General features: G+C 29.2%; 4 protein-coding genes across 5 annotated transcripts; 2 read left to right on the forward strand and 2 right to left on the reverse strand.

The window, feature by feature from the left end:
* Positions 1–1851: 1851 nt before the first annotated feature.
* On the forward strand, positions 1852–11428 carry LOC128953054 (alpha-actinin-like). 2 transcript variants are annotated; one of them, XM_054298555.1, is made up of 8 exons: positions 1852–2356; positions 7042–7363; positions 7449–7615; positions 7701–7782; positions 8222–8307; positions 8841–10211; positions 10343–10729; positions 10799–11428. In XM_054298555.1, exons 1-8 carry the CDS (start codon positions 2225–2227, stop codon positions 10955–10957), a joined length of 2706 nt encoding a protein of 901 aa, XP_054154530.1. In that variant the 5' UTR covers positions 1852–2224; the 3' UTR covers positions 10958–11428. The 2 variants fall into 2 exon arrangements, with proteins under 2 accessions (XP_054154530.1, XP_054154529.1); XM_054298554.1 differs by lacking the exon at positions 8222–8307 and adding an exon at positions 8659–8744 and having other exon boundaries at positions 10799–11427.
* A 3628-nt stretch (positions 11429–15056) lies between these two features.
* On the reverse strand, positions 15057–15814 carry LOC128952432 (histone acetyltransferase p300-like). Its single transcript, XM_054297832.1, has 3 exons — positions 15704–15814; positions 15204–15625; positions 15057–15148 (listed from the first exon to the last, which is right to left on the reverse strand). The coding sequence occupies exons 1-3, from the start codon at positions 15786–15788 to the stop codon at positions 15080–15082; spliced, it is 576 nt and encodes a 191-aa protein (XP_054153807.1). The 5' UTR covers positions 15789–15814; the 3' UTR covers positions 15057–15079.
* A 2180-nt stretch (positions 15815–17994) lies between these two features.
* LOC128952890 (protein phosphatase 1B-like) lies at positions 17995–20005 on the reverse strand. The gene is made up of 6 exons (XM_054298348.1): positions 19664–20005; positions 19110–19570; positions 18812–19030; positions 18616–18733; positions 18441–18543; positions 17995–18365 (listed from the first exon to the last, which is right to left on the reverse strand). Exons 1-6 carry the CDS (start codon positions 19830–19832, stop codon positions 18257–18259), a joined length of 1179 nt encoding a protein of 392 aa, XP_054154323.1. The 5' UTR covers positions 19833–20005; the 3' UTR covers positions 17995–18256.
* A 1007-nt stretch (positions 20006–21012) lies between these two features.
* LOC128952845 (dihydroxyacetone phosphate acyltransferase-like) lies at positions 21013–23181 on the forward strand. The gene is made up of 2 exons (XM_054298299.1): positions 21013–21319; positions 21391–23181. Exons 1-2 carry the CDS (start codon positions 21104–21106, stop codon positions 23179–23181), a joined length of 2007 nt encoding a protein of 668 aa, XP_054154274.1. The 5' UTR covers positions 21013–21103.
* Positions 23182–26036: the final 2855 nt, after the last annotated feature.

The following is a 26036-nucleotide window of genomic DNA, read 5'->3' on the forward strand; positions in this document are numbered from 1 at the left end:
ATGCAATACAATTTAATGTGGAAATCAATTTTCAGCCAAAATAGTGTCATTGCATCCTATTTTAAGACATCAGTCAAATCTTTTTAGTTAAAAGTTATTATTATTTTTTTAAACAATCCGTTGTCTATTCATTACAATTTGATTTTTGTTTCTTTTATTAATAACAATATAGAGAGAAAAAAAAGTCTTTCATATAATAATAATAATAATAATAATAATAAATTATAAAATAATAGCTACAATAATAGCTTTCTTTTATTTAAGTTAATAAACAAATTCTAGCATTTTTTCTTTTGTTATAATACATCAACTAATTGTTGCTATAGATATAATTAAATATTAAATATATTTAATGTTCATAAATATTTCACTAATAAATTATTTGAAAATTGATTAATTTTATATACAAATTAAATCTGATAAAATTTTTTTGTTGTTAATTTCAAGAAAATCAATTATAAATGTTACACAAACAACAATATCTAAATTTATATTAAATAAAAAAAATTAACCCCAATTTTTGAGCAACATTTTTGGTATTACTAGTATACTTATACTGTAATTATAATTATAAAAAAGTGTTAATTTAGTTTTTTAGCCACAATTTATACAACAGAATATAATTATATTTATATATATTATATGAAAAGTTTAAAAAAATATATCTTAAAATAATTTTGCAAATATTGCAAACTTTATTTTTAAAATAGTTTTTGATATTATATTATAACAAATAAGATTGTTTTGAATCTTATTTTAAGTAATTAGCGCTTGAATTCAACTGAATTAACAATTTTTTAATTTTATTTAAAACTGAAATATATAGTACACAAAACCAAATAAATCCACAGTAAATATAAAAATTTTTGTTATAAAATTTTATAGTAAATATAAATAAAATAAAAAAATATTGTGCATAATATCGGTTTGTGTGTTATTTTACTTGTTTGTAACACACATACTAATAATAATAATCGTAATCATAATTATTTGAAAGATAAACATTTTTTGATATATAAAAAATATGTTAAATTTAACATAATATGTAATACTATACAACTAAAACATTTTTAGTTATTTATTTATTTTTTTGATAAATATAATAAATCGAAACATTTTCTAAATTATTTTCTATACTATATTTAATTTGCAGTATAWAAGTTGCATTTATTTAATTAATTATTTTTTTATGATTAAATAATTTAGAAATCATGAAAATAATTGTATAATTTTGCGATTATAAAAAATTAATAAATAATATTGTAGTAATGTATAATATTTTTTTTAATATTTTTTTTTGTTGGTGGTAAACATAAGGTTTGCGGATATTAAGTTTTTTGAGATAGCCACAATATGACCCAGGTAGTCTAGTCTATGAAAATTATTGAGTATTTCATACTATCACTGAAATCGTGTATAAATTGAATCTGTCTAACAGTGCAATAGTGTTTAAGTTGAACTTAATTTGTTAAATATACAGTAACTTTATATATACACTACAATGTGTTATAATCAGCCAAAACATACATACAGTATATAATAAAAAATATTTTTATTTGATTACTAAATCAATTTAAACTAATTTAAAATGAAATTTATATATATATTTCAAAAAATACATGTCACATATCATACAGTATATGTGGAGCACTGGTAGTTGTGGTGACGACAGTGCAGTTTATTACTATTATATACAGTGTATTACCGATGGAGAGGGGGGCTGTTCACTACTAGCTGGCGAAACCTAATATTATAGTATGATTGGTGGGGGACCAGTAGTTTGGCAGCACTGGTAGCTCTAGCTCTGTGTGTTTATAATAGGCACTGACAATAGCACACATACACAGCACAGCCATAGCATAGCCTTTTAAAATACAACTGACTGTTAGTTAGTGTTTGTGTGAGTCATTTGAGTGCACATTCAGTTTGTGTCTGAAATAAATATATTAAAAGAAAAATAATCTATAAGTGAGTTGTGTTGTTGTGTGTGTGGTATGAGTGGTATGAGTGCCGGTGATCATCAAATTGAGTCAAATATATACATACATACAGTCATTGCTCGTATATAAACCTTACTGTCCTTTCATTGTGAATGTCTTGTGACTTGTGATCATCACTTTGTTGGACATTCACACGACAATAACAAGAAGAAGAAGAAATCGGTGCATCCATTGAATCCATTGGTCCAATCAATCAATCGGTCATATTTTTGTTTGTTTAGGTGATGGCGGTGATGGAAAGTCGGGTCACAACAATCAGCTATTCACAGAACTCAACGGACGGATATATGGAACAGGAAGAAGAATGGGAACGGGAGGGTCTGTTGGACCCCGCGTGGGAAAAACAACAGAGAAAGGTATGTAACTATTATTAGGACACATCATATCACCCAATTGGGTGTCCATTCATCCATTTATTAGATCCAATGGGTTATATAGATTGTCTGTCACTAACTAATTGCTTACATTTTTTGGTGATTTGTGTGTTTGGATCTATCATTTGGTGACAAAACCATAAATGTCTGCACTCTATCTCTCTCTCTCTCTCTCTCTCTCTCTCTTGAGATACGGGTTATCACCAAATGGTTTAGTTAATGATTAGACAACACTTGAAGTGTGTCTTTTAAATTCAAGTGTAATATCGATTGTCTTTTAAATTATATGAACTAATTATAAGACAACTTTCAATGTTATGTTTGAATTTGTATTTTTTTAAATAAATATATTTTATTGATTACAACACACAAAATATTTATAATTGATTTAAATACATATTACTTATAAATATTCAATGATTATATTAATAATATCATTGAATATTTTTTTTATAAATTTAAATTATGTATAAAATTATTTTTTAAAACATTTAATACATACAGTATTAATAGTAATAATAATAATAATATGTTAGCATTTAATCTTATTTTTTTCAGTCATAACATTGAGATTTTATATTTAAGGAAACGTTTTTTCTCATAATAATATTTTTTTTATTTAATTAATTTTATGCCATAAATATATCGTATCGTATATTCAGTCAGATATTTATTTGCGCGAAATTAGTGCAAAATATTCTGTATATAATTTAGCCGTAAGGCATGTCTTGTACCTGAAAACTAAATTCATATTTAAATTTATATATTATTTTTTATAATTTTTTGAAAAACTAAAGAAAAAACATTATATTTTGTAAAATGTTGTAAACTTAAAAAACAAATTATTTGCATTAATAAACATTTACAGTSTGTGTGTATATATATATGCAAATAATTTGAAACTATATCCACATTTTGAAACAATAGCTGCAATAATAATGATTAGCTTTTTTAGTAACACTTAATAGTCCAACAATTGGCATATAATTTATTTGCTAATACCTAATAATAATAATGTATTGAATTGCAAAACTGTGTGTATGTATGTATTTTATTGTATAGTTATGTGTTTTAAATCAAGAGAGAAAAAAATTAATACAAATAATGACAGTAATAATAGTTTGCAAGTGTTATTGTTATAAATTTATCAGTTTATTTGAGATTAATAATTGTTTGCCTCCTATCAGACATAATAATAATAATAACATAGTTTTATTTCATAGTTAAATATTTTATAACATTTTTGTGTATATATGTGTTGCTAATCATTGCATACAATATCATACACTCCCATATAATTATAACAAGTTTATCACAAAAAAAATATTTGTAGAGAAAAAATTAGTTTTTAATACCGAAATAACTCTAATTGTTGTTAATTTGTTTGCTGGGGATTAAAGCCAATGCCTGTCATAAAAACAAATGATTAGGACTTGACTATGATTTATATAAATAAATATAATTATTTGATAATATAAAACTGATATTTAGGTTAACATTTTATTTATAATTAAAAAATTGCTATATATTTTAATTCAAGATTACCTAGACACACAAAATTGTTTATTTACCTTGCTAAATTTGTTTACAATGATTCAAGTATTTTTGTTGTGTGTATGACCGGGATTTATTTTAATAATTTAGCATGCTTATTTAAAACAGCTGTATCATGACTTTTAAAAACATGTGTGATTATATATATTAAAAGTATAAAGTAATGTAATATTTTTATATTTATTAATTGCTTTATATTATATTTTTTGATGATATCATATCATTAATTAGATTGTTACGTATTTCAAAATGTTTTAATTTAATAAAAAAAATGTTTTAGCGAAATATAATTACATTAAATTTATTTTTTGCTAAAGTAATGGCAAACGAAATTATACTAAAAAATAATTTTATAGTTTTAATTATTATATTTGTAAAAATAAGTCGACAATAATTTCAGCGATTTTTATCATTTTATATGAAATTTCAAGTTTATATAATCTTTTGTTTATTCATTATATAATTAATTACTTTATGACTTTGAATATAAAGATTATAAAGTGTATCATAGTTTTTATATATAATAGTGTCGGTGTGTTTATTAGAGTAAAGTATTTAATAGCAATATTAATGGGTAGACATTAAAAAAATGTGTGCATTAAAAAAATCACACAACATTTCATCATTTGTTGGCTCAGATATGTTGTTAGCAAAAGAATATGACATTCCTTAGTGAGAGAGAGAGAGAGAGAGAGAGAGACTTCAAGTCCTAAACAATTGAGTGCAGAGAAGTAGTCAGCAAATAGTTTTAGATATTTTTCTCTTAATATATATAATGTGTTCAAATATTTTTGGGGACAATAATTAAGCCTTATTTAGCAAACCATACAAATATCTAAAATGAAATAAACAAAATAAAATTTCATACATAATGATATCAAATATATTATATAAGGAACCGGTGGTAGTATTACAGTGTGCACTGAACACCGTTAGATGGTTTTTACCAAAAAATAAAAACTATTGTTGTTGTCCTTCTGGCTGTATATTTGATAAGTTAAAGCAATGTATGGGTTAAACAATAATTGATATTTGAGGTCAAAACTGGTTCACAAACACTGCCATTAAAAGCACTGATTGTTTAATAATTTTCTGATTCATCACTCGATAACATAATTATTGTTGTATTTATTATTGGGAACGGGATGGCTATATACTATATATACAGTACATATGATTAGTGATTAATATTGATATGTCTGAGATAATGGATGACATCTCATACATACATAGCTAGCTATTAGGATAAATATCATATGGAGAGTGGGCTTAAAACCTGTCAAATAGTTGCTAAACATTATATCAATTAATTCAGATCAGATTATATTATTTATTTATTAATAAGTTAAGCGCTTTTTATATTTTTGTTGTTATTTTTGCAGACAAACAAACTAACAAAAATATCAAAACAAAAAATATTTTAAGATATATGATTAACAAACAAAATATAATAATATTAGTATTATTTTTATTATTATTATTATTTATTAAAATACATTAAACTATGTGCCAAATTTAGTACAAAAAGGATATCAATTGTGTGTGTAATGCGATACGTGTTATGCATTATTTTGTTTGGTTTAAAAACTTTTTCTGAATCTACTGTTTAATAGTTTGAATACTGAATATATTGTTTTTATTAGTTGTAATAAATGTCAAATTGTTTGGTATTTATTAGTATATATTGACACATTTGAGAGACATCGAGTAGTAGTTAACAAACAAAAAAACTTAATTTTGTTTTTTGTGAGTTTAAATTTCGTTTAAACAGATTTAATATGTAATACTCATGTATTTGATATATTTATAAATATAAATAAGTGTTGTTTTGTTACTACACTTTTTTGATGATTAGCTATTAGGCAAATGCCTAATACAGTAACTGTAATAATAATAGTCGGAGTTTTTAGTGTCTGAAAAAATTCAAATAACAATCTTTGAATACATAGGTTTGTATTAATAGTATTAATATCATATCGACTATACATCTCTTTCTCGACGACTATAACTATTACGAACTATTTGTGTTTACTATTGGCTCCATATATGGGTGACATTAGTTGGCAAACACCAGTCCTCCAGAGTCTATGGCGATGGAGGAGTGCGTGAGAGATCAAGTCTGGGCTTCATTTGATAATAATATTATGTATAATGCATTTCATTACTATATCACACATACTGTATATATACTGTATATATAATACAGTTTGTGTTGTTTGAGTTCATTCAAGTTATATGATCTAAATTTAGCCCAAACTGAAAGACCCAAACCATTGAATTATATATATATATATATTTATGTGTGAAGTTATGTGTATTACCCACAGCACTGGTATTTTGAATCTGATTTTTGCTTAACACTCAATGATTATTCTGTGTTTAACCTTTTGTGATAAAAACTAAGAGATTTATTTCATTTATTACTTATTTATTTTTTATCTTTTAGTTTAATAAATTGAGGAAATTTTTTATCTCAATGTTTAAGAAAAATTTATTGTTAAAAAAAGTTGAGAACACAACAAAAAATAAATGTTTTTTTCAAATATACTTAAGAATAATTACAAGAATTTGTTGGCATTAATATCAATATAATACACACACATACAAAACAAGGGGTTTTGGGTGTCGGTATATACAGTATATATGCCGATAGCTTAGGCGCCTGATTTGGCCCACAAATTGGACATATATATGATATATATATATATTTAAGCTATCATTTGTGTGTCATTTTCTAAATAACATGTAACCTATTAATCTTTTTTTGATATGTATATTATACTATACAATATATATATATAAATGTATAAAAATTGCAAATTATGTGAAAATGATCTGAGAAAACAAATTTGACATGAATTTTATTTTTAAAAACCAAATTTTTAAATTGATTGATATTAATTAATTAGTAAACAAATGATAAAACCATGACTTAAAGCCATGATATATAAAAATAATGATCAAATAAAGAGCTATTTTGTTGGCCTTATTAATGTACAATATATTGTAATACACATGAAAGTTATTACAATATTATTATTATATTTATAAAAAAAGTTTTAATATAATGGGTTAATTAATTAACGGATTGATTGATTGATTGAATTGGATAGACATTCACCGCTTGGTGTAACTCTCATCTACGCAAAGCCAACACATCGATTGATAACATCGAAGAAGACTTCAGAAATGGCTTGAAATTAATGCTTCTGCTGGAAGTGATATCCGGCGAAACACTGGCCAAACCAGACCGAGGAAAGATGAGATTTCATAAGATCGCAAACGTTAACAAAGCACTTGACTTTATCGCCAGCAAAGGTGTCAAATTGGTTTCAATTGGAGCCGAAGAGATTGTCGATGGAAACACCAAAATGACTTTGGGTCTAATCTGGACTATTATCTTGAGATTTGCCATCCAAGACATCTCTGTCGAAGGTATGATATTTGATTATAATTTGATGTTTTATTTTTTCAGACAATATTTTAAAAATCAATTGCTTTTTTATAATCTTATTTATAGAGATGACAGCCAAAGAAGGTTTGCTGTTGTGGTGTCAGCGTAAGACAGCTCCCTATAAGAACGTAAACGTCCAGAACTTCCACTTGAGTTGGAAGGATGGTCTGGCCTTCTGTGCACTAATCCATAGACATAGACCTGATTTACTCGACTACTCTAAACTATCGAAGGTTTGCCAATATATCTAAACTAAAATAATTATCATTACTCACGTTATTAACCCCATAACTAACTGATGAACTGTGAAAATGATAGGACAATCCATTAGAGAATCTGAACCTCGCCTTCGATATCGCCGAAAAACATCTTAATATTCCTCGAATGCTTGACGCCGAAGGTATTTACCATTTCTTATTTAATGTGTTATTGTGTTTGTTGTTGTTGTTGTTATTATTATTAGTGACATAAATTGTTTGCAAGTAGTAGTTGTCAATTAACCCATTTATTGGTAAAAAACATTACCATAATTAGCTCCTCATTAACAACTATAATGAAAATTATTTTTTTATATAATAAATTAAAACTAAAATACAACTAAAAACTTAACTGATTAAAACTATTAATAATATTTTTTAAAAAAAGATTAATTAAATTAATATATATTATTGAATTTGATTTGGATTAATAATAATAATAATAATAATATCAAATTAATTGGATATGAAATTATCATTTTTCCCAAGAAATTTGCCAATAATTGTAGCAATAGATTGATGTGAATTTTTKTTGTTGATTATCGTTTATATTATAAAAATAATTATATTGTGTGCAAACAGAAATGGTAAATATGGTGAAACCTGATGAGAGGGCCGTAATGACATACGTGTCCTGTTATTATCATGCCTTTCAAGGAGCCCAACAGGTAATCAATTGGTGCAAAAAACATTATTTTTTTAAATAGCTATTAATCCGTTTGTCAATTAGGAGGTGTGTGTGCACTAAAATTGATTGATTACGTATAAAAATAATTGATTAGATTATTTAAAAAAACAAAAATTTAAGTTTAACCTATAGGTAAAAGTTGTTAATCAAATGCTAATATGACATCCCAAATAAAAACCCTAATACTACTTGCAATTCAATTTGATTGCACTTAATTGTTTGTACTGTAATTTATTTGATTATTTATTTGAAAACTAATATCTTTTTTTTAAATAAAATAAATTGCTTTTGTTTTGACGCCACCGTTAACTTAATCAAAATAAATAAATAGATATAAATAACAGTCCGATGCCTGATGAACGGGCTGTTATGACTTATATATCCTCCTATTATCACACATTTGCCGGCGCCCAACAGGTACTGTATATATAATAATATATAAAACTAACAATTAACTGATCCAATGATTTGATGGATTACTAACTATGATGTGTGTGTGTGTGGGAAACATAGGCGGAAACGGCAGCCAATCGTATCTGTAAAGTATTGAAAGTCAATCAAGAAAATGAAAGGCTTATGGAAGAGTACGAACGTCTGGCCAGTGATCTACTCGAATGGATCCGTCGCACCACTCCGTGGCTCGAAAACAAAACCACTGATAATAAGCTGTCAACTGTRCAGAAAAAGTTGGAAGAATTCAGAGCTTATCGCAGAGTCCATAAGCCGCCCCGTGTCGAGCAAAAGGCTAAATTGGAGACCAACTTCAATACATTGCAAACAAAACTACGTCTAAGCAATCGACCCGCTTATATACCAACTGAAGGCAAAATGGTTTCCGATATCGCAAACGCCTGGAAAGGACTCGAGTTTGCAGAGAAAGGCTTTGAAGAATGGCTGTTGTCTGAAATGATGAGACTCGAAAGGTTAGACCATTTGGCACAGAAATTCAAGAATAAAGCCGATACACATGAAGACTGGACAAAAGGCAAAGAAAATATGCTTCAAAGTCAAGACTTTCGCAATTGTCGTCTGAATGAAGTTAAGGCGTTGAAGAAAAAACATGAAGCCTTTGAATCGGATTTGGCCGCACATCAGGACCGAGTCGAGCAAATTGCTGCCATCGCTCAAGAATTAAATTCATTGAATTATCACGACTCGACTACTGTGAACGCCCGGTGCAAACGCATCTGTGATCAATGGGATCGATTGGGAACTTTGTCGCAAAAAAGATCCGCAGCACTGGAAGAAGCCGAACGTGTTCTTGAAAAGATCGATACSTTGCACCTGGAGTTTGCCAAAAGAGCCGCACCGTTCAACAATTGGTTGGACGGCGCTCGCGAAGATTTAGTGGATGTTTTTATTGTGCACACTGTAGAAGAGATCCAAGGATTAGTCGAAGCACACGATCAGTTCAAACAGACTTTGGGAGAGGCAGACAAAGAGCACTCAGCTATTGTATCGCTTTCTCAAGAAGTACAGTCTATTGCAACTCAATATCAGATTCCCGGAGGAATAGAAAATCCGTACACAACATTGACCGGACACGACATCACTACCAAGTGGAGCGAAGTTAAACAATTAGTGCCAAAACGGGATCAGACTCTTCAAACTGAACACATGAGACAACAGCGCAATGAAGGACTTCGTCGTAAATTTGCCGAAAAGGCCAACGGAGTCGGTCCGTGGATTGAACAGCAAATGGATGCGGTGGCAGCCATTGGAATGGGAATGTCAGGAACTCTCGAAGACTCTCTAAGCAAACTTAGACAATACGAACAGGCAGTTAACCAATACAGACCACATATGGATGAATTGGAAAAGATTCATCAGGAGGTCCAGGAGGGCATGATTTTTGAGAATAGATATACTCACTATACTATGGAGGTATGAATTGATGTTTTTGCTTTAATTTCTCAATAGTTGACATATAATTAGCATTTAGTTGTAAATTATAGAAAGTTTTTTTAAGATTTAATTATATGTTAACAAAATTCTTGTTTTCTTTTACTGTGCAGACATTGCGTGTCGGTTGGGAACAGTTGATGACATCAATTCACAGAAACATCAACGAAGTGGAGAACCAGATATTGACCCGCGATTCGAAGGGCATCACTAATGAACAGCTGAATGAGTTCCGCGTATCGTTCAATCATTTCGATAAAAACCGAACCGCAAGACTCAATGACCACGAATTTAGATCGTGTTTAGTGTCGTTGGGTTACAGTATTAGAAACGACAAACAGGGAGATTCCGATTTCCGCCGAATCATGAATATCGTTGACCCGAACAACACGGGTTTTGTAGCATTTGACACTTTCCTCGACTTTATGACCCGCGAAAGTACGGACACCGATACTGCCGAACAAATCATCGATTCGTTCCGTATTTTGGCGTCAGATAAGGTATATATTTTTATCCCTTATTTTTATGCCCTAATCTGACATTCCTTTCCTCGACACACGCATATATAGCCGTACATCACAGCCGATGACTTGCGCCGTGAATTACCACCCGATCAGGCAGAGTATTGTATACAGCGAATGGCGCCATACAAGGGACCCAATGCAGCTCCCGGTGCTCTCGACTATATGTCATTTTCGACCGCATTGTATGGCGAAAGCGATCTATGAATCAATCGCTGAAAAACTAGTCACTCAATGCCATTGAATGCAATTTTTTCATTAATTATCAAAAAATATATCAATCAAACAAACAAACAAAAAAACTTATATAGAATTTCATACCTTTTAATAATCATTTTAACGGATATTATTATAATATGACAAATATAATTAAGTAATTAATTGTGTCTTAATTTAAAATATTATTAATATTTATTATATATATAAAAAAGAGAGACAAAGAAACGCAAAAATCATTTATAAAAATGAGCTCAAAATATAATTGCGGCCTAACTTTCATAAAAAAACTTTTCAAAATACTTGACAATAATTATAATATTAATATATAATTTGATAGTCATTTATAAAAGCAAAAATCAATTAACTGTTATGTGTTGTGTTTAGTGTTGTTGAGTGTCCTATTGATGTCTAAAAATCAATACTTTATATACATTATATATTTATTGATATAATTTGATATATCATGTCTACAATTAATTGTAAACTCGTTTTTTAGTTATACTCGACCACAGGTATACAATTTGGATAATAATAATGAAAAAAATAATTATTTGTTAAAGTCTTCCCTTATATTTTCATTCCTATTAAAATCCTCGAACCCTTTAAAGTGTAAATTAAGAAATAAATTAAATGTTTAACCAAAAAAAAAACAAAAAATATTGATTATTTTAATGAAAATTAAATTTGTTTTTCGTTTCATCAAAAATAAATTTTTTTCAATTGGGCTGTCATTTTGGGGAATGGGCTGCTGTCAGCTATATGTATCAAATATCAATTTTTTGCATACCAGTGTGACATACTTAACAWATTTTTTTGTATTGTATGCAAAATCCAGTCAAATACTACTAATGTAACAAAAGTTTAAAATTAAATCAAAAGCAAACTATGCCGATAAAAATAAGTCACATTTTAAAAAATGTATATAAAAAAAGGTTTGCATTGTTTTCATTTTCATAGTTATATATATATATGTTGTTGTGATACTACTATTAGATTATAACAATACTACTGTTAGAAGATTTATATTATGCCAATTGAATAAATGCCAATCGATATGTTTTGGTAAAAAATAATATACTAGGTTAATTTTCTAATTATAATCTTCATTGGGGTTATAAATAAAGAACAATAGAAACATAAAAATATATATTTTATAAAATAATTAACACATTATTAATTATACCAATAAGTTATAAATTTGATTATTTATTTATTAATATAACAACAAAAATATCGATAAATAAATTTAGAGAAAATAATAATAATAATAGGAATAGTATTGATTAATAATTAATTATAGTTTAAATATTTACTGGTAAYAATTGTTGATATTTTTAGGATAAAATTTAGTTATTATTATTATGATCATCATTACCATCATTGATGGTCATCGACGAGATAAGTGATTCTAGATATCCATCGGTGATAGCCATCGTTTCAAATGCTTTCTCAATAATTATCTTTTTGATTATAACATATCGTAATTTAATTTAAATTAAATTACAGTAAAAGTCATTAACACACAACAGATACATACCGTTGACGACGATTCTGATGATTGGTCACACATATTGGCCATCGAAGTCAATCGGTTTTTAATAAACCTATTTTGACGCCGTTGTTGCTGTTGATGTTGTCTTTGTTTTTGTTTGAAGTTCGTACAGAAGAGAACCGGACATTTGTTTTGTTGACATTTGATGGTATGATAATTAGAGAGTGCGATCAGTGGCCTACAAATGTGACATTTGCTACTATCGGGTAATTCGCTGGACATAAATTTACATGAATTGCAGTGTTGGATCAATTGTTTCATTTTATGACACGACGTCAGCTGACGACAGATATCATCCTTGCATTTACACGAATGGACCAGAAGTCGAATAAGACGATTGTTGAGTGAGTTTTGTTTGATTGATGTGTTGATTGTGACAGTTGTTGACTCAGAAGATTCAGTAGTAACTGTCGTCTCTATAATATCATCATCGATAGCATTGGTGTGTTTGTTGTCGAAAAAGTCTGAAAATTACAAAAAAAATATTACATTTTCTATAGATTTTTTTACAATTATGTTTAACAATTGAAAAATACCATCAAGTATTTCGTCATAAATCGGATCATAAGAATCACTGTCCACATCATTGTCCACATTATTGTTTTTAGTTGTCTTAAGAGTAATAAGTAATTATAGTATATCTTAACATTTAATTTTAATTTGCGATCAAATAAGATGATACACCTGTTGTGTCAATTCTGATGTCTTTTCAGATGTCTCATCAGATATTGGATCAGATATTTCTTCTTCTGTCTGTTTGAACTGTTGACAAATTGGACACTCATTGCGAATACAGTTATTCCAGTGAATACCGATTTGTCGAAAACTGAAGCAATCAGTTACTTGACAGTCCATCCCTACAATTATCGACAGTTTTTTGGACAACAATAGAAAGATTATCACAAACTAATACATGACTTACCTTCGGTACAGGTTTTCAAATGAATGATAACATTCTTAATAGTTGGACACAGAGGTAGTGGACAATTGTGTTCAATCCCATTGATGTGGTCTTTTTGAAGACATTGATTTGAGTGAAGTAAATCACCTAATTTTTGTTGAATTAGTTTACACTGYTCTTCATCACCAGTAGTGACCATAAAGTCTATGGCGTTGTTGTTGTCGTCAAATTCGACAATCAATTCATACTTATATTTGTCGGCCAACAGACTGATAGCATTTCTGTTGACTAACTCAAGACTAGTATCTTTCTTGATGATCATCGGAGGACTTCCGGAATCAATCGAGTGATAATAATAGCATGGATTTGATCTCAGCTAAAAAAATAATAGACAATTATTTTTTTAGACAATAATCATCTGATTTGATCCGTCGCCTGATCTGATTGATTGGTAGATATAACAATACATACCGCTGTGATGACCACATGTCCCGAATCGGACACTTTGATGATGGCATGATTTCGTGAGACTTTGTTGTCGTGACACTAAATAATGAAGAATCAAWTATCAATCAATCAATTAAATTGTGATTAAATGAGATATTATTGTATTGACATTACATCCGGTAGTCTTTTTCTGCCAATTAGTGTCTTTCCAACCGATAATTTCAAATAATTTATTACTTCGTCGGTAGTGTCCACTCGTCTGAGTGCAATCCACATGAYTACTGATCAATGATTGTCTTCACAAATATTTTTTTTTWWAAAATGATGCAAAAGATTATGAATTATTGGTAAAAAATTAAARAGAAAAAACATACAATAAATTCAATTATTATTTTTTTTGTGGTTTAAAAGTTTTTGACACTATTTTTGTTTTTTGTGTTCAACTTTTGATAACAAATTTTAACAAATAATTATTATATAATTTTTTCGTTTTGTTGTTTCATTAATTTAATGATTTAATAGGTGTTTAAGTGCGCAATATATGGATAACATGTAGACAGTCATAGGGGGGTCAGTTAGCTTAGGGTAAGTCCGGGTGCCCCTCAAGTCCAGTCAAGTTTACACAATCACGGAAAAAGTCTKAACCAAACACAACCCGAACTTCGGTTGTTTTTTTTAGTTTTCATCTCTAATAGACAATACTGTGTAGATTTGAACCCAAAAAAACCGGATCCAAACCGTTTGGGAAACACACTGTATGGCAGAAGGAAAAAAATCAAATCTCTTATTAATTTTGGTTTATTAATAGTAATTAAATTTATTATAATTAGATTTAGATACAATATATTTAAATAAATACATATTTCCCAAAAAAATAATCCTAAATTAAATTATTTATTATTAAAAAAAAAAATTAATCGAAAATATCACCAAAAATCTTAAAAATACAGGTTTTATATAAATTTATTTTCAATACTTGAATATATTGTAAATTATRAAATTCATGTTATATTTGATTTGTTAATAATTATAATCATATATAAAATTAATTATATTATTGAAGATAAATTAATAAAAAAAGCAACAAAATAAAATTATTCTTTGTTAATACAAATATTTAAAATATATAATAATAATGATAAATATATATCACTTGAAAATGTGTTAAAATTAAACAAATTGTCAAATAGTTTGGTTAACAAAAAATAAATTAGTCTTCTTTGATAACCAGTGAAGAGATATTTATCTCATCCATCATTTCGTTGTCTTCTTCTGGAGACTAAATGGTATCAAACAATTTAATTAATAATTTACTAAATAATTTGTTTTAATACCTGAGCTGATCTGAATCGGGCCACCCGTAGGATTGCCTCAGTTAACCGTTTCCTACGATTTGTCAACTGTTCTCTGTATTGTCGATGTCTGTGATCTCTGAGCTTACGTTTAATGTTATAACAGTAGGGAACTGGACATCGGATTTGTTGACAACATTTTGCGTGATAACAGCACAAAGCAATCAGTTGTCTACAAACAGTACAACCGAGACGACCGGTAATCGGGTCGACGATGCGTTTGCGGTCACAACTACGCGAGTGGACGACCACACGCTTTAGCTTATGACAGGCCGGCTGTTGACAGTAGCCGTCGGTACACTCACTTGAATGGACCAGACTTTGGATACATCTTTTGATGTTTTCTTCCCGATCATTGGATCGGCTGTTGTTGTTGGAAGTGATGTTTAGGTTAACCGCAGACCCTTTYAAAYGACAAAATAAAACTTTAGGCAATACTATAGATAATATCAATATTAACAAAAAATTATCACAAAACTTACCATGGACATTATTTTGTTGCTGCATTAGACTAAGTTTATCCATCAATTCATTGAGTTGTCTGTCATTGATTTGTTGGCCACTCATAATTGTATTGAAACTTAACCTATTTTTTGTGTGTCCACCAATTAATTGAATTTAATARTTATAAATTATTAKTTTAAAAAATAAATAAAAATATAACATACAATATATATATATATATATATATATATATGATATATAAATATATTTATATGAAACTAATTGTTTCAGTCACCAGTTAATAGTTAAACTAATGTATGTATAGTAACTAATGTATTAAACGTATTGAACAAACAATTAAATGGTTAACACATATATTCAGGTTATTTAACTAGTGATGCAATTTGATAACAACTGTTAAGAGTTTTAGCCAATCATATTCAACAGTCAATGTATTCAAACAAATAAGTGATAACTTTCGGGGAAATACTTTGAATGCAATGATTTTTTTGTTGAAAAAAACGGATATTTAATAATCGGATTTTTTTGTCAGTATTACCAATCAATTGTAAAATTATTTAAAAAGATTATAAAATTTATTTGAAAATTATCAATTTATTAATTTGAACCATTAATATATATTTAATCATAGTAGATTACTAATAATAATCATTAATAAGTCAATTAATCAAGTGTAGTTATTATTATTAACTTAARCAAGCTTATTTTTATTTCAMATATTTTTCTAATAGTAGTATTMATTTATTTGTGTTTAATATTTATAAATTATAATCTTATAATTTATATATATATTATATATATATATAGGCTATACTGTATAGTATTTTTTTATATTTCTATCAATCGTTTGYAACATTTAATTACTATCATTATCATTTTTTAAATAAAAATTAATTTTTACTAATTGTTAACAAAATTACATCATCATCATAGTAAATAATATTAAATAAAAAATATCATCATCATAAAATGTACATGTTGACATGTTTTTAAGTGTCAAACAGGTATACTATGTTTAATAAGGTATACATTCAAATAAATGATGAAAACTATCGTTTAGTAAACGACAAAAAATGATGAAATTATTTTGTTGAACATATGATATACATTGCAATACAAATTACATGTGACAGAGAAATACCTAACTTATGAATCACTCTTTTATTATTATTATAGTATTAAATATAAGAAATTATCATGAATTTTGGTTAGAGTAGTCTATTCCGGGTTTAGATTACAAGTTTTATAAACAATACTTTTAAAAACCATAATAATACCAGAAATACTGTATCATTACCGGTAGTGTCAACTAATATGTCATCTAATATAGTATATCCCGATAACTATTGATTGTTGATAATTAATAATAAGTAAATGTATAAGTCATTGATTGTAATGTTAAAAATCAAATATTGATAAGCAATATATTATAATAATAATCGTTAATATTATATGTATTAAATTTTAAAAAAACTTTACTTTACAATTACCTGTAGATATTTGTTTTTCAACTATAGCTGTTAGTGTATTACCGATAATAAATAAAATTGTTATTTAAATTGGGTGATTTACAATACATTTGCATAAATATATATAAAATAAATAAATAATTATTAACCATATAAATTGTTTTGTGTCTATTGATAAATAAACACAACAACAACAAAATATAATAATTCAAATGATATTATTTGGCTTTATTTTATACATTTAATAAACATAATTATTAGACGCAATTAAGCCAATCATATTTCCCATTCATTTGTTTCATTGTTATTAACCGTTTTTTTAAATTGTCATTTAAGGCATACTTTTTTCAGATATTTTTTTTATTACTAAGTATTTTGTTTCAAAATTAACATTTTCTATAGGATTTAAATAAAAATACATTAATTTTTTAATATATATATATATTTATATGGTATATATGTATATCACTTTTGAGTTATATAAATTTTATATAAAACAAAAATTGAAAATAAAATAAACAAAAAATATATAATCAAAAAAAATTTTACGATACAAAATATTTTTAGATTTTTTTTAGTTAACATATGTATAGAAAAAAATTCAATATTTAAGATAATAATAATAAGAATTTTTTAAAAATATAATTACGATAAATTCAATTAAATCAAATAAAAATGTTTGAGTAGTTATGAAGTTATTAATAATAATAATTATAACAATAATTCAATCAAAAAATTAATTCAAAGTCAGATTTGAAAGATAGAGATAAAAGAGTAAATCAGAAAACAAACAAAAATATATATTTAATTTGAATTAATTGCATAGAAAAACTTTTGTTGTTGTTTTTGTTGTTGTATAGAAAGCAATCAATAATACAATAATTATTTTTTTGGGGGAAAAAAGATTCTTTCAATTATAAGTAAAACTTTTTTATTATTTAATTTTATTCTTTAAAGAAAAATTCATATTTAGTTTTCTTGTGATAACACAAACTTTTTTTTTCGGTGTGAAAGCGATGAATGATTTTTGTTTTGTTTAGTTTGGCGGCACCTCCTGTGGTGCAGATCATAAAATGGATATTATTTTTGTTGTTGTTGTCGTCAGTTGACTGAGAAATTTTGGTCGTCATCGCTGTTATCTTCGGCTTTATTCGGATCGTTAGACTTGTTTGGATTCAGCCGTTTGTAGGTCTCCTCGATTATACTTCGTCTGTAATAATCCAKCAATCAATCAATAATAATAATAATCAATAAATTAGACAATAATTTGCAAATCAAAACATACTTAGCGTCGAGTCCACCGCCGGGCGGCAAAAATTCCAAGTCTTCATACACAATGGCCTGAAAAACCTCAGCAATCGTCAGGTCATCGTTTTTCTCAACAATTTCTATTAATAATTTTCATAACCAAATATAATTAAAACTAATATTTTTGTTAAAATTAATAATTAAATACAAACCCTGAACTTTCTTATCGATTAAAGCGTTGAGTTCCTTATCTTTTTGTTGTGCCTCCTCGCTAACGGTGGGGGCGCCAGGAAAACAAACCAAAACAACACTCATATTATCTTTACTTCCCTATTGTTGGACAATAAAAATATATTTTTTAAAGAAATTTGTCGATAAAAATGTGAATCATATGTTCGTATGTCATACCCTATGAAGACTTGTATCTATAATAGATGAACAAACAGTTTCAAGGTCTGGATGTATAGTTAGTTGATGTCTGACATAATCGCATAACTCGTCGTTATCCATGACATCCCAAATGCCATCGCAGGCCAGTACAAGAAATTCGTCACCGCCTTCGCGTGTCTGGACTGTAATTTCTGGTTCAGGTGATACTAACTGTTCGCATGGACCGCGACCTTCAACCTGTCAATCAAATAAAAAACACATATTTCTATAATAACGAAATAATGCAATCATCGGTAAACAAGTGAACAGTGCAAACCTGTTTGTACTCGTAATCTCCGAGCGCTCGGGAGACGGCCAAAGAGCCATTGACCCGTTGAATCATAACACTGCCGCCAGCTCTTTGGATTCGCTCTTTTTCGGTCGGATTAATAGGTTTGTGATCCTGAGTCGAGAAGAAGGCTTTGCTGCCGCGCGACAGTACGGCTCTCGAGTCGCCACAGTTAGCGAAAAAGAAATGTGTTGGCGATATGAGACAACAGACTGCGGTCGAACCGCTCTTATCTTCCCCGGACTCCACTTCGGGCAGTCGTTTCATTTTTTCGTCTAATTTCAAAAACCCGTCTCTAATGCTTTGTTTAACGGACTCGATTTGTTCGGGACTTATGACGCCATTCGTTGTGTTAGATGACGGTCTGAATGCATCCGTTTGGATGATTGTGTTCAATAAGTTTTCGGCGCAATGGGCCGACACACGGGCGCCCGCGTGGCCATCAAAAACTAATAACATATCAAATCAAATATTACTAATCACACAAACATAAACCTATTATTCTATAAATCCTATTCCCGATAATCTATAGGTCCACTGACCGGCAAAGAAACTCCAATCGGTGAGCTGCGGGAGACCAACAACGGCACAGTGCGCGTCCTCCATCTCTATCCTCCAGCCCTGCATCGAACTTAAGCCAAATCGGAGGCCATTGCCGTTTCCTTCCTCAGTGTGCTTCTCAGTCTTGGGTTTGTCGAGAAAAGCTCCCATTATTTTCTGGTTGTTGTTGTCTTCTGTCGATTGCTTTTTTGATTTATTGATTAGAGCGAAGACACACACAAACAAACACTTTTAAAACGGTTATTCAAATTGTATTCAATATATTGTTTTCATATGAATATATCATTTGATAATTACGGCGACATTTTAACAATAATGTCGGCGACAATCAAATCAAAATACTTACAGCAAATTATATGATAATTATATTATTATTAATTAAATAACAATAATCGATAAATATATATGAACTTTGAAAGAAGTGGCAAAAAAATCAACGTAATTGTGGATCAATTTAAAAGAGTTTGTCATCTAATGATATATCACTGAACAATATCCACATCAGATGGTGTGGCAATCAATTCAATAGTCGTTTCAAATTAAACGTGTCTTTTATTATCTGTTTTTTTCACTTCAAATCACATATCTTCTTGTATATGGACTGTAAATAGTTGTTGTCGTCGCTGATGATGACTATCACACACTTCTTGTGTGTATTGTTGTTGTCGGCGGTGTGCGTGTGATATGTCGTCGTCTAGTCTTCGGCGGCGTCCAAGAAGATGAATATATCGGCGAATACCGATTGTTTAGACCAATAGTATAGTGAATGTGCGGACAATACGATCACCAAATTGTTTGTCTTGTGTTTTATTAATGTCTTTATATGTCTGTGTTGTGGATCAGCTCAACAACACATCCCTTAATGAGAGTCACAGTCAATGCCATTGTATTGTTATTATTGACACAACTATTCAATCGAAACATCGAATCGAACATCGATTACAATACAAACTGTTCATATAGTCTGTGACACCAATAGTCCAATGATTTCTATATTAATGTGTAATAAATATCTCATTAATGTATTCATAGTTTTTATTGCTATAAATATATTACTGTGTGTTTGTAGTGACACTCAACCGCAATACACACCGGTATTACAGTTATTAATATACAGTATATTAGACTTAACCGTCAAAAACATACATAAATTGTAATAAAAAAATAATAGTTATCATTAAAAAATTGTTTTATTTTTTAAAGTGTTTAATAACTATTATTAATAATAAATCTATTATTATTATTATTATAGTATTTATTATAACAAAAATTATTTTATTACGATATCAGACGATAATAAACTGTAAATAGTTGTGTATTGCAGTCAAGTGTCAATCGAGGCGTTGTTTTCAATGAAATGATTAACACATTTATATAGTAATACAAAACACGAGTCAAACACCGCTAGTCTCTAACCATCGATGAACCAAAAGAAGATAATGCAGGCGTCGTCCATACAATCAAACCAATTAATGCCAGCCGAAGATCAATGGATACCATTGTTGACACAGCGAAGGCATACAAGCGATTTCTTGTGGATTACTTGTCACGACTGGAAGTGCTCGTCATTTAAGTATTCAAAACACCGGACGCCCGAAGCCATCGCTGAAGAAGTATACAAATCGGAGATTATTCAGGTATTTGATTGAGTGGTGTCTGGATTAGGATTTATTGAATTATTTTTAATTTTATTTTTTGAATTTTAAAGGAACTATTGCGACAAAATCCAAGAATCAAGAAGAGAATCGATACAATTCTGGTGGAAATGTGTCACACATTTTCCTTAAGATACGTACGATTTGTTGGCTATTTTTTGACCAAAATTATGAAATCTATTTACAAGAATGTCTTTGTCGACAATCAACTTGTATTGTCCGCCAATTCTGTGTACTTCCAGAAAAATTCTACTTTAAGTTTAAGCCAAACGATCAATGGTTTGGCTAAAGAGTGTCCCATACTATACGTGCCATCACATCGAAGTTACGCCGATTTTCTCATATTTTCTTTTGCCTGTTTCTCACTGGACATACCATTGCCATCAATAGCCGCCGGAATTGATTTCTTAGCTCTCAATCAAATCGCTTCATTGTTGAGATGTTGCGGTGCTTTCTTCATCAGACGTTCGTTCAAACATTCATCGGATGGACTCTATTGGCATATATTTCGTGCATATCTTCAGAGTTTAATCCACGGTTCAGAACAACCGCTTGAATTTTTCATTGAAGGAACTCGTTCAAGAAGTGGTAAATCACTTTATCCAAGAACCGGTCTCCTAAGTGTTGCATTGGAACTATTCTTTAGGGGACAAATACCAGATATTATGATTATTCCTGTTTCACTATCATATGAAAGAGTTCTAGAAGAAGGTTTATACGCTAAAGAGTTGCTACCAGTGGACACATCGACAGGAAAACCGCCCGAAACGGCCCGGAATTTGTTGAGCGGTGCCAATGCTGTTCTGTCGCAAAACTTTGGATCAGTTTATATTCGATTTTGTCAGCCAATCAGTGTACGAGAGTTGAGTCAATCGCATGATATCAGACTTAGTCATACACTTGATTCCCGTTGTGATCCAAATGCACAGCAAACGCAACAAGAATTAGATTTTGTAATGGATTTATCAAAAGACATAATAAGAGCACAACAAATGAATTTTGTATTTTCGCCGTTCAGTTTGGCGGCACTGGTATTCTTAGCCAATATCGATGATAATATGTTTACCATACATGAGCTGATTCAAGATATGGAAAATTTAAGTTCTCTATTGAATCCAAGAAATTTAAGCTTCGCTTTAGACGACGACAAGACATTAGTCAGTGAACTATTGGATTCATTTGATGTCCACTCAAATATCGTTAAACTAGCCGAAGACAAGACCACTGTTTTATTGGACACAACTAATCCATTACTTAAAGTTTATTTACAACAATACGCAAATCAATCGATGCAATTGTTGATCGATTACGGGATCATACTCTACACTAGTCGTGATTATTATCGGTTTCAACGAATCAAATGGTTTTTATCGCGCGAATTCATCTACAAGACATCGGAGGTCAACGATAGCTATATTTTGGCCAACTTTGTCATTGAACAGCCGTTAACCGACCGAATTAAGAGAGTATTAACATTTCAAATTGATTTCTACATTAATAGCTATCTATCAATAGCTAAATGGTTAATAAAACAGTATTACGAACAGTCTAGTCATGAAACTACTGGTGATGTCAACAACGATACGAAAAGTTTGGTTAAAAAGATTCAAAAAGATTTACGATTGACATCGGATTTAATACAAAATTGTTTAAACATTTTCATTAAATCCGATGCACTGTCCAAACTAATTGATAATAAATTACAAGTCAATGAAACTAAACTGATGGTCATTATAGACGAATTAAGTCAATTGTCTCGTCTGTGGCCACAACAGAACAACAACAATAACCAGTCAAATGTTGATCTCTTTGCCAATAATTTTGGTTATAAATCCAATTTATAAGCAAACAAAATATAAATCAAATTAAGTAACAAAAGTATTTAATCCATCAAAAAAAATTAAGCCAATTATGTGTATTTAAAAACAATTTACAACAAAATTGTTTTTTATATTTAAGTATTTAGCAAACAAATTATTTATTACTTTAATACTGTAATTAATAATAATAATATACTTATTATATGATAGTATTTTATATATAGTTTTGAAATTATTTATTATTAATACTGTATTATTATTTTAAATTAAAAAAATATATATACAGTATTTTATTTATAATTACTAATTATTAGACAATTTTACAAATTTTTGTGATTCAACTAATTAATTACTTATATAATTCTAAATTAGATAATAATATAATAAATATTTAAAAAAAACATTAACTGAATGTGATTTTATTTTTTGACATTAAAACTACATATTGTGGGCACACTATAGGTATGGCAATAGTAGGCGCCACAATATATATATATATATTATTATTAGGGTTAGATTGAGATTCCCAGGGAGGGAAGTTCCCAAATAAAATCCCTCCAATTTTCCCGGAAAATATGGAAAATATATTATATTCCCTCCCTTGATCGTTAGAAAGGGAAAATATAATTTGTCATACATTATAAAGTACCTAATCTCAATGACTATATGTTTCAATTGGGACCAGTATGTTAGTAATAACTCAATCAAAATATGATTCAAATATTATTAAACATTTAGTAAAAATATTAAATACATTTTGTAGTCATTTACTATACAAACGTGTTTTTAATTAAACATTATGTAATGTGAGTTATGGTACGATAGGTGGTACCACAAGGAAATGTCTTCCCAGGGAATTCCCAGGGAACAGGGAATATAAGTAACTTATGGATAATAAGACGAGGGAGGGAATCTGATCTAACCCTAATTATTATACAGTAATCAGTACTCAAAAATTGTTTTCAATATATTATATTTAAGTTTTTACAAAAGTTCAATATAATTTGTAGTTTTTTTTTTAAATATCGTACATCCCTGAGCTAACACCGGTACCCATATAAAAATTATTCGATATTGTATTGATGACAACAAACTGTCAAACAAACAGATTATTATTTTCAATTAGCTGGTCAACAAGTGAAATGTGACCAAGGACAATGTTGTAGATAATTTTAAACTAAATAAGATTGGTCATTTTTTATTAATTGCATTATTTTGGCAGATAATTGCAGTCGACTGTATATTATATGGCCAATCATACAATTAATAATGACATATCTTATTTATTTTAAAATTATCTACAAAATTACCCTTGGTCACTTTTAAATCCAACCTATTGTTTTGGGACATCAATTGAAATAATTTTTAAAAACAATTTATTAGAGAAAGAGAGAGAAAGCATGACCTGAATGACTGACCTATATATATATATGTCATGAGTGGACGCCATCTATACGTTAATATATACACAGTATATATATGCCATTTAGTGGACAGTGTGTGACACAGAATAGTCGTTTAATCTTTCATTTTCTGATAACACGTGTCTTTGATTTTTAAAAAAAAAACCATTTTCTTTCGATTACAACACGTGTTGATTAACACGACATCGTAAGCATTGYCCAAATAAGTCCATCGTTACAATCGATAGTCTCGTATAGCGTTCATAACCAACACATAAAACACGTGTTTTTATCATTTAACGCAACTTTCGTTTACAAAGTTTTTAAAATATCGATTTTAACCAACAATTAAGTGACCGAAATATGTCGGCACGCAATCACTTAACGAAATCAATGGCCAAATCTTCATCGAGTCGTCAATTGACGACATCGACCGATACCGAGGGACGGATTGTCGAAGAAGCTGTCAGACGACGACTTCGACAAAACGATCCAATTCTCGAATATTTCAATGAAATGCGTCGTTCAATGCAACCAAAGAATCCGGAAGATTGGCAACAGATGGCTGTGGCCATTGAAGAAGTGCAAAATAAACCAACAATTGTTAAGTCAGACCCTAAGCAACAACAACAACAACTCGTAGAGGAAACGGATGATCAAAGAAAAGTTATACAAAAGAAGAATAAGTCGAAGAAAACCGGAAACAATGGTAAATCAGATAATAAGAAGCCATCGACTCCATGTCCGCGATGTTTACGATACGGTTATACCGAATTTCATTGGAAGAGTCAGTGTTTGCGTACAACTGATCCATATATAGGTGGCGCCGGACTAATGAATCCTCATTCGTCTAACTATATCTTCTACGATATGCTTGTCGATGGACAGCCTGTACGGGCCTTATTCGGCAGCGGTTCTAATATAAGTGCCATTTCGGTCAAAATGGCCAAACGTCTGGAATTGGAACCACAGCCACGACTAAGTCAACGAATTCAACATTTATTCGGTCAAATCATTAGTCACGGAATTGTCCGACCGATGCTCAGTTTGGACGGCCGTTCCAAACGTTGGCCGATTCACGTACTTCAGGACTATCCGCACGATATGCTCTTAGGTTACGATGTTTTTCAGTATTTCAATTCAGATGACTCGGGTAGGTGTGAGCCGGAAGCGTGGGTAATGTCAATATGGACTGCCGATAATTTTGACAACTGATATATGAGCCCAATAACACATACCCCTTAATAATACGCACCTGTAGTTTACGGATATATATCTTTATTTTTTACACGCGATCTTAAGTTAAAAAAAATTTTCTCTGACATATTATTATTATTATTATTATTACCGGTACTGTATATTAAATAAAATCCTAATCAATAAAAAAAGTTAATTTAGTCATAAATATTGTTTGTTATTATTAATTATTTAACTGCAGAAAAATAATAATTTTTTAAAAAAATTAATTCATTCATA

The sequence above is a fragment of the Oppia nitens genome, unplaced genomic scaffold (assembly GCF_028296485.1).
Source record: "Oppia nitens isolate AA-2021 unplaced genomic scaffold, nextdenovo-longstitch-racon4-pilon3 scaffold1_pilon_pilon_pilon, whole genome shotgun sequence".
Lineage (NCBI taxonomy): Eukaryota > Metazoa > Arthropoda > Arachnida > Sarcoptiformes > Oppiidae > Oppia > Oppia nitens.

What these genes read in the sequence shown, in the direction of transcription:
- LOC128952432 (XM_054297832.1), bottom strand. Translation starts at nt 15,788, where the DNA reads ATGAGTGGCCAACAAATCAATGACAGACAACTCAATGAATTGATGGAT. An exon ending in CCCGATTCAGATCAGCTCAG is followed by an intron (nt 15,149 to 15,203) that starts GTATTAAAACAA and finishes GATACCATTTAG; the next exon opens with TCTCCAGAAGAAGACAACGA.
- LOC128952890 (XM_054298348.1), bottom strand. Translation starts at nt 19,832, where the DNA reads ATGGGAGCTTTTCTCGACAAACCCAAGACTGAGAAGCACACTGAGGAA. An exon ending in TAGATACAAGTCTTCATAGG is followed by an intron (nt 18,734 to 18,811) that starts GTATGACATACG and finishes GTCCAACAATAG; the next exon opens with GGAAGTAAAGATAATATGAG. An exon ending in AATCGATAAGAAAGTTCAGG is followed by an intron (nt 18,544 to 18,615) that starts GTTTGTATTTAA and finishes AATTATTAATAG; the next exon opens with AAATTGTTGAGAAAAACGAT.
- LOC128952845 (XM_054298299.1), top strand. Translation starts at nt 21,104, where the DNA reads ATGAACCAAAAGAAGATAATGCAGGCGTCGTCCATACAATCAAACCAA. An exon ending in ACAAATCGGAGATTATTCAG is followed by an intron (nt 21,320 to 21,390) that starts GTATTTGATTGA and finishes TGAATTTTAAAG; the next exon opens with GAACTATTGCGACAAAATCC.